Below are 9,171 nucleotides of genomic sequence, written 5' to 3'. Positions count from 1 at the left end.
CCATATCCTTACCTCTCCGCTGCTCAGTCAGGTCCCCGCTGCAGTCCATCAGAAAGGGTTAAGTGTTTTACACAGGGACCGGTGCTAATACGACCAGTCCCATGTAAACCACTGCCAGAATGAATTATTTCGTCTCTGCGCAGCCTCCCTGGCTGCTGGGAGATGAAGTAATTACCGTGGGAAAGTTTCTGCATTTTTTCCCATGCCCATTAGTTCACCTCAGGTTAGCCAGGGGACCCCGCGCAGCCTCACTGACGTCACTGACTGACCTGAGGTGAACTGATGAGCGTGGGAAAAAAATACAGAAGCTTTCTCACGCTAATTAGTTCATCTCCGGGCAGCCAGCGAGGCTGTGCAGAGCTGAACTAATTCATTCTGAAGTAGTTTACAGTTGGACTGGTCGCATTAGCACCGGTCTTCATTGTAAAATATTTAACCCCTTGTGAAGGAGTACAGCGTGGGACATGACTGAACGGCGGAGAGGTAAGGATATTGTTTCTTTTTTATGTTTTATTTTTTGCAGGTCATGGTTTTATTTTGGAATAGCAGAGTAATAAAAATGTGTCAAAAATTAGGCGTCTTTATTTCATTAAAATAATTTTTAATTAATGTCTGTGTTTTTTTAACCCTTTCATAGTCTAGGCTTAATAATGGATCGGTGTCTTATTGACTCCATTATTAATCGGCTTAATATCACCTTCCAGTCGAATGATGACATTAACCCTTTGTTATTAACCCATTAGCCACCGCTACAGGGCAATGGGAATAGAGAGGATAAGTGCCAGAAAAGGCGCATCTTATAGATGCACCTTTTCTGGGGTGTCTGGGGGCAGATCTTTGTAGCCAGGGGGGCCAAAAACAATGGTTTCTCTCAAGGCTATTAAAATCTGCCCTCACTCACTTGCTTTACCTCTCTGGTTGTGATTTTGCCGCGGGAGCCCACTCATTTTTGTCCAAATAATTAACCCCTTAATGTAACACCTAGACGTCCCAAATTTTACACACAAACCCTAATTTAATTATTAGTCAGGGACATATAAAAAAAATACATGAAATGAAATGGTTTACTGTATGGAAACCATGTGTCATTTCATGTTGGGTGGGGGAATGATTTTACAAAAGCTGGCAATCGATTTTGCAGCTATTCTACTATGTAGAACCCTATGAAATATAAATATATATATGTGTCTCAATGACGTGTGTGTGTGTGTGTGTGTGTGTGTGTAAATACACCCTGACAACGGATGACATACGGAGCACTATTTAGGGACCATTTCTGCATATTACTGGCGTAAAAAATGGACCGTATTTTTATATGTTGTGTGTGACTCCAGCCTAATAGACACATACGGCGGCAGCAGCTCAGTATTGGTGTATCAGCAGGAGGAGGAGGTTTGTGCAGGTTGGGGATAGATATGGATGATTCTGAAAATGTGAGAAGTCAGATGTGTCTTTGTTGTAATCTCTGCAGCCAAGTCCTGGCTGGAGACGTTGTCATGTCGGTCTGGGCCAGATGAAAATAAGAATAACTCCATAACAAATGTCAGCTGTAAAGCCCCCGTTACACATAGCGATATCGCTAGCAATATCGCTGTAAAGTCACTGGTTTTGTGACATTGCTAGCGATATCGCTATATGTGATACTTACCTCCGACCGGCTCCCCCACTGCTCATCGCTGGTTGCGCGAGAAGGTCCTGGGCCATTCCTCGTCGGCCACTTCCTGCTGGGCTTCCTGTGGCGCCGACGAGCGACGCGTGGACGCGGGCGGGAGGATGTCAGGATCGCCGCGTCTGACAGGTAAGTAGTGACCCCGACCGCTGCGATGTCGCTGGTGAGATCTGCCTGTGTGGCAGCTCACTAGCGACCACTTAGCGATGCACCAGCGATCCTGACCGCGTCATATCGCTGGTGTATCGCTAAGTGTAACGGTACCCTAAGTCACCAATGTCCTTATCTGCACTGTGGTCTGGTGTGTCCTTGTTTCCCCAGTACTAGCAGTATGGTGCTTCTCCGTTGCTGTAACTATGGCTACCTGGGTTAGGGGCCCCTGTTTGGTCCCAGATATCCTCCCCTTCCATTCCCAGTGCTGAACTCCCAGCTCCTCCACACAAAAAAAAAACAAAAGAAAACATTGACGGAATTGCAGATTTTTTTCACTGTTTCATAGCATTTGGTGGTTTTTCCCGTTTCTCAGTCAAAGCACTAATGTACCGGCGTCCAGACTGACGGCTCTGTCACGTGTCACCGTCTTATGGGCGCCTCCTCTGAATGGCAGCTTATAAGGAGGCGGAAGGCAATGAGCACACGTGACTGGGCTCACAGAGGATTACAGCACACGTTTCCCTAGTGGGCAGATCGCGTGACCATGTATGGGCGTGTATATTCAAATTAAGTCTAAGTTTGAGGTTTAGTGGCAGCTAAGGAGCGGCGCATGCGTCGTATGAGAGGCGGCCAGAAAAGCGCGGGAGTCTGTATATGTAATAGTGAGTAACATCAGGCAGAAAACTACATTACCCTACATGCCTAGCGCTGCCTGTGACTACTTCTCCCGGCGTGCTTTGCTGTCGCAGTTTGGCTGCGACGTGTGCACGATGTCTGAGCGGTGACTGTCACCTTGTGCAGATAAATCAGTAAGCTATCCACGTGTAGAACTACGAGTCCCAGAAGGCCATGTTACTCTTAGTGTATGGAATGCTAGTCCTCTGCGCACGGGGCATGCTGGAACTTGTAGTGCGCTGTGTTCTAATAGTTACAGAGCGGTGCAGATAACTGGGGCTTTTTATCTCCCTCAGGACGAGATGGCGAATCATCTGCGGTTCATCACCCGCACAGTGATGGTGCAAAACGCGAACGTGGACGCCGCGTACAAGACCCTGAACCGGTGAGTGGTGGTGAGGTTCTGTAGCGGCCTAGGTCAATTAGGAGGTTCTGCTGCGGCTGAGGTGTATGTTAGGAGGTTCTGTAATGGCTGATGTGTACTATGCGGTTCTGCAGCGTCTGAGGTGCATGTTAGGAGGTTCTGCAGCAGCTGAGATGTGCTATGCTGTTCTTCAGCAGCTGAGGTGCCTGTTATGAGGTACTGGAGTATCTGAGGTGTTAGGCCAGGTTCACATTACGTTTTAACCAGCCTGTTCAACACATAGCGTTGACGGGCTGGGTAAACGGTATAGCATAACGCGATCGCTTTATGCTATACCCGCTAGCGCTGATGATTCATCAGCAGTAGCGGTGACTGAGCCTCAGACGCTGCAGCCCGCGTCCGAGGCTCCGTCACTGAATGACGGCACATCGCGAACGCATGCCATTTATAATGGGGGTCAATGGCAGCGTTAATGGACTGCCACAACGCAGTGTGACCCCGGCGTTAGGAGGTTCTGCAGCAGCTGAAGTTGGTTTCTTATTCGGCAATTTTTTTCTTTTCTGTTTTTTATAAGTTTACCAACAAAAAAATAAGCATTACGATAATAACATGCAATGCAGTGAGGGGCCTTGAGGTGAATACACTTAAAGGGAATCTGTCACCCTTTTTTCGGCTTGCGGCTGCTGGCATAGACATCGGGGGCTCATCTACAGCATTCTGTAATGCTGTAGATAAGCCTCCGATGTAACCTGAAAGAGAAGAAAAACACGTTATATTATACTCACCGGGGTGGGCGGTCCGGTGGGCGTTGCAGTCCGGTCCAACGCCTCCCATCTTCATACGATGCCGTCCTCTTCTCCCGTCCTGTAATGGCTGCGGCGCAAGTGCACTGCTCTGCCCTGCGCAGGTGCCGGACCTTCTCCTGACGCCTGCGCACTGCAGGACTCTGCTCTGCTCTCAACAGAACAGAGCAGTGCGCTTGCGCCGCAGCCATTACAGGAAGGGAGAAGAGGACGGCATCATATGAAGATGGGAGGCACCGGACCGCCCACCCCGGTGAGTATAATATAACGTGTTTTTCTTCTCTTTCAGATTGCATCGGATGCTTATCTACAGCATTACAGAATGCTGTAGATAAGCCCCCGATGTCTATGCCGGCAGCTGCAAGCCGAAAAAAAGGGTGACAGATTCCCTTTAAAAACAGCTACTAAAACTGACAAAAAAATGGTCATCAAAGTGGGCACCGAATTGCATTAATGAAAGGGTTAAATGACTCTGGGCCACTGATCTCACACTAAGAATATTCATCTGTGTATTCTTAGTGTGAGATCAGTGGCTCAAAGTCATTTAACCCCTTGAAAAAAACAGTTACTTATTCAAATGGCCAAAATCGACTGTCCGCCCATTTTGATGCCAGTTCTGATGCCCAGAACCCATTTGGGCCAGGCTGAAGAGACCTGGTTTTCATGTTAGGCTCTCTGCAGGATGATATCAGTGGCCCAAAGTCATTTAACACTTTCATTAACGCCCTTCGGTGCCCACTTTGATGCTCATTTTTGTGCCAGTTTTATAATTTTTGTAGCTGTTATTAAGTGTATCCACATCAGGGCGCCTCACTGCATTGTGTGTTGTTATTGTAATGCTTGTTTTATGTTGTTAAACCTATAAAAAAACAGAAAAGAAAAACTTGCTGAATAGGAAACTGATGAATAAGAAACCAACTTCAGCCTCGTGCTGAGGTTTGTGTGTTAGGAGGTTCTATAGCGACTGAGATGCATGCTAGGTGGTTCTGAAGAGGCTGACATGCGTGTTAGGAGGTTCTGCAGCAGCTGAAGTGTATGTTAGGAGCTTCTGCAGCAGCTGAGGTATATGTTAGAGAAAACCAAAAGCAAAACACAAAACAAATATCCTGGAATAAAAAAGCAAAAAAATATATTGCAAAAATTGCATGAAGGTAGCAATAATAGTAATAATAAGGGTATTTAGTTAACACAATTTTGATCAAAATAATATAGAAGCCATCCCGCCACGTCACGGCAACCCTTGTGGGACAGTCCTAACTCTTGTATTTAAAACCTTTCCACTTGTCAAGTGACATAAATGTGAACAAGGACAGAGGGACTGAACCACCAGTAATAGTATAGGCCAGACAGGATGGATTTTCCAACTCAGAAACAGGGCGGTCACACCCTTATATGCACAATGAAACAAATGAGAAACTGGGTCTGAGCAGAAAAAGTAAATTAATGTGCATGCAAAATGTAATTGCATATGAACACATGACCTTTACACAGAGAAAAGCAAAACACAAAACAAATATCCTGGAATAAAAAAGCAAAAAAATATATTGCAAAAATTGCATGAAGGTAGCAATAATAGTAATAATAAGGGTATTTAGTTAACACAATTTTGATCAAAATAATGTAGAAGCCATCCCGCCACGTCACGGCAACCCTTGTGGGACAGTCCTAACTCTTGTATTTAAAACCTTTCCACTTGTCAAGTGACGTAAATGTGAACAAGGACAGAGGGACTGAACCACCAGTAATAGTATAGGCCAGACAGGATGGATTTTCCAACTCAGAAACAGGGCGGTCACACCCTTATATGCACAATGAAACAAATGAGAAACTGGGTCTGAGCAGAAAAAGTAAATTAATGTGCATGCAAAATGTAATTGCATATGAACACATGACCTTTACACAGAGAAAACCTTATTATTACTATTATTGCTACCTTCATGCAATTTTTGCAATATATTTTTTTGCTTTTTTATTCCAGGATATTTGTTTTGTGTTTTGCTTTTGGTTTTCTCTGTGTAAAGGTCATGTGTTCATATGCAATTACATTTTGCATGCACATTAATTTACTTTTTCTGCTCAGACCCAGTTTCTCTGAGGTATATGTTAGTAGGTTCTGCAGCGGCTGAGGTGTGTGCTAGGAGGTTCTGCAGCAGCTGAGGTGTGTGTGCTAGGAGGTTTTGCAGCAGCTGAGGTGTGTGTGCTAGGAGGTTCTGCAGCAGCTGAGGTGTGTGTGCTAGGAGGTTCTGCAGCAGCTGAGGTGTGTGTGTGTGCTAGGTGGTTCTGCAGAGGCTGATAGGTGCATGTTATGAGGTTCTGGAGTATCTCGGGTGTGTTAGGCTGTTCCGCAGCAGCTGATGTGCTAGGAGGTTCTGCAGAGGCTGAGGTGCACATACCACAGCTGCTGTACAACCTCTTTACCTCGCAGTACTACTTATGAGTGGGTCATTATGTGGCAGGTGACCTGTATCTGTCGGATGTTCTGACCCCATCTCCTCCCAGGATCCTGACCACAGAGGGAATCGTGGACGAGGTGAAGCGCAGACGTTACTACGAGAAGCCGTGTAACAAGAGGCGGAGGATAAAGTACGAGACTTGTAAACGGATCTACAACTCTGAGATGGCAAGGAAAATAGCATTCTTGAGCCGTACGTCCCGCACCGACCCCTGGCCTGGCTGTTAGAGGGAGAGGAGTGTGACCCGGGGACTGCCGCTGGCTGCCCGCTCTTCTGCCACCATCACGTCACATCCTACACACAGCATCAGATCTGACTGCACGATGTAGCTGTACAGTAATTATAAGCCTCATTTCTCTCTAATCTGTTGTCTCCTCATTCACAGCGACGATACCCTGCTATTTTAGGGGGTTGCATATATATAGGAATTCCTGGAAGTCCACCCCAGGTTGTGCCCGGCACAGGGAAGTATCCAGACAACTGGACACCCCCTTAGCATTTTTCGTAATTTACTACGTCACAACTTGGAATTTAACTGTGTGGGGGTTTTTTTTTTTTTTTTTTTTTTGAGGTTTTGCCGGCTTTTGTTAAAGGACACCGGTGCGTGTTTCTCACAGGTCACACGTTTGGTCCATGTGTAATCCGTAGTTTTCTCAGCCCCATAGACTTGCATTGGCATATTACGGGCGTAATACGCTGACAATCGCAGCATGCTGCAATTTTCTCAGTCCATATAATACGGACAAGAAAAAAACTGGCTGATGGGAGCTGCCCCTATAGATTAACATTGGTCCGATTGCAATGCGTTGTTTTTGCACATAGCACTCGTCCGTATTTCTTGCTAGTGTGATTCCGGCCTAACAGTTTTCAACCTGGACCGTCCAGGCTGAGAACCCCTGATGAATGAGCTGCTGCAAGCAAAGCATCAGTAACTAGTGGTGATGTCATGGAGGTTACTGCTGGTCACTGAGGCTGCGTTCCTAGCCGGGCTGAACTGTGGTGACCTCAGCACCGTGAGAAAAAGTGAGTTCACCGCAGATCATCATTCTCACAATCTTGCTTAATGGTGTTGCAGCCTCTGCGGCTTTTCACAAACAGTAAAGTATACAGTTAAAACCATAAGTTTCCATACACTATATAAAAAGACATCTGCATGGTTTTAGGTCAGTTAGGATTACCATAATTATAAATATTTCTCAAATGCCAGAATGAGAGAGAATGTTTTAAGGCATTTTTATTACTTCAGTCAAAAGTTTTCATACACTAAGATTACTATGCCTTTAAACAATTCTACACTGCCTATGTTATGTCATGTGTTTGGAAGCTTCTGATAGGTTTTTTTTTTGCAACATCTGAATTAATTAGAGACACAAACTGTGGATGTATTCTAATGCACACCTGAAACACACAGCTTCTTTGTGTAGCATCATGGGAAAGTCTCAAGAAAGCAGCCAAGATATCAGGTAGAGAATTGTGGACTTGCACAAGTCTGGCTCATCCTTGGGTACAATTTTAAGATACCTGAAGGTGCCTCGTTCATCTGTACAATTATACGCAAGTACAATCAAGTTGGGAATGTACCACCATCATACCGCTCAGGAAGGTGACAGGTTCTGTGTCACAGAGATAAACATGCTTTGGTCTGACGTGCATATCAACCCAAGGACAAAAGATAAAGACCTTGTGAAGATGATGGTGGAAGCTGGTAAGATTGTGTCAATATCCACTGCAAAACAACTACTGTATCAACATGAGCTGAAAGACCACTCTGCCAGGAAGAAGCAGTAACTCCAAAAGAAACATAAAATTGCCAGATTCATGTTTGCAAATGCACACAGGAACAAAGACCTTAGTTTTTGGAGACATGTCCTGTGGTCTGATAAAACTAAAATTGAGCTTTTTGGTCATAATGACCATTGTTACATTTGGAGGAAAAAGGGAGAAGCTTGGAAGCCTAAGAACACCATCCCAACACGGGGGTGGCAGAATCATGTTGTGGGATTGGTTTGCTGCAGGAGGGACTGGTGCACTTCACAAAATAGATGGCAACATGAAAAAGGAAAGTTGTGGCAATACTGAAGCAACATTTCAAGACATCAGCCAGGAAGTTAAAGGGAACCTGTCAGTAGGATTGTGCATAGTAGCCTACACACAGTGTCAGGTTGGCGCTGTTATACTGAATAAAATGATATTTTTGTTGATGAAATCCGTCTTGTGCTTCCTTTTTAATCGTTATTTTTAGTTAATGATATGCTCGTGTCCTAAGGCGGGGTTCATGTATGTGGTGCTCTGATTATATATTCATAGTACAGACTGCTGACAGGTCACTGACCCGCCCTCTAGTTTGCATAATGAATATACTAATGTGTGTATTTGAAAAAAACATGTCACTTCATCAAAATGGCGGTGCCTGCGCACTATCACTTGTCAGTGCCTATTATCTTGAAATTATACTACCTCAAAATGGCACCGTGGACTGCGCCTGCACATTAGTTTCTATCGCATACTGATAGATTTTGCTGCCTCGGCCCCATTTTGTTGTAGTTTCTTGGCTGCAGCAACAAGGGGTGGGCGGAGGCGCTTGCGCAGTAGCATCTATCGGAATGCGATAGATGCTAATGCGCAGTTACAGCCAACGGCGTCATTTTGATGGTTATTTTTGTTTCTTTTCAACGGTGCAGGATAATAGGCACTAATTGATAAGTGCGCAGGAGCCACCATTTTGATGAAGTGACATGTTTTTTTTTCAAATACACACATTATTATATTCATTATGTAAACTGTGGGGCAGGTCAGTGAGGGATCAGTGACCTGTCAGCAGTCTGCATTATGAATATACAGTATAATCAGATCACAACTGTAAATGGACCCCTCGTTAGACACGAGCTTATCATTAAGTAAAAATAAGGATTAAAAAAGAAGCACAAGACAGATTTCATCACCCAGTAATCATTTTATTCAGTATAACGGCGCCAACCTGATGCTGTGTGTAGGTTACTATGCACAACCTTGCTGACAGGTTCCCTTTAAAGTTTGGGTGGAAATGGGTCTTCT

At 44.9% G+C, this 9,171-nt stretch overlaps 1 protein-coding gene across 3 annotated transcripts; it reads left to right on the top strand.

The window, feature by feature from the left end:
* Positions 1–2,313: 2,313 nt before the first annotated feature.
* Positions 2,314–6,480, top strand: MRPS21 (mitochondrial ribosomal protein S21). 3 transcript variants are annotated; one of them, XM_073566727.1, is made up of 3 exons: positions 2,314–2,368; positions 2,794–2,882; positions 6,164–6,480. In XM_073566727.1, exons 2-3 carry the CDS (start codon positions 2,800–2,802, stop codon positions 6,342–6,344), a joined length of 264 nt encoding a protein of 87 aa, XP_073422828.1. In that variant the 5' UTR covers positions 2,314–2,368; positions 2,794–2,799; the 3' UTR covers positions 6,345–6,480. The 3 variants fall into 3 exon arrangements, with proteins under 3 accessions (XP_073422828.1, XP_073422829.1, XP_073422827.1); XM_073566728.1 differs by having other exon boundaries at positions 2,364–2,484; XM_073566726.1 differs by lacking the exon at positions 2,314–2,368 and adding an exon at positions 2,495–2,631.
* Positions 6,481–9,171: the final 2,691 nt, after the last annotated feature.

The sequence above is a fragment of the Dendrobates tinctorius genome, unplaced genomic scaffold (assembly GCF_039654945.1).
Source record: "Dendrobates tinctorius isolate UK_male_01 unplaced genomic scaffold, ASM3965494v1 ptg000019l, whole genome shotgun sequence".
NCBI lineage: Eukaryota > Metazoa > Chordata > Amphibia > Anura > Dendrobatidae > Dendrobates > Dendrobates tinctorius.
The sequence above is the reverse complement of the archived record's forward strand: the minus strand, read 5'-3'. Positions and strand labels throughout refer to the sequence as shown.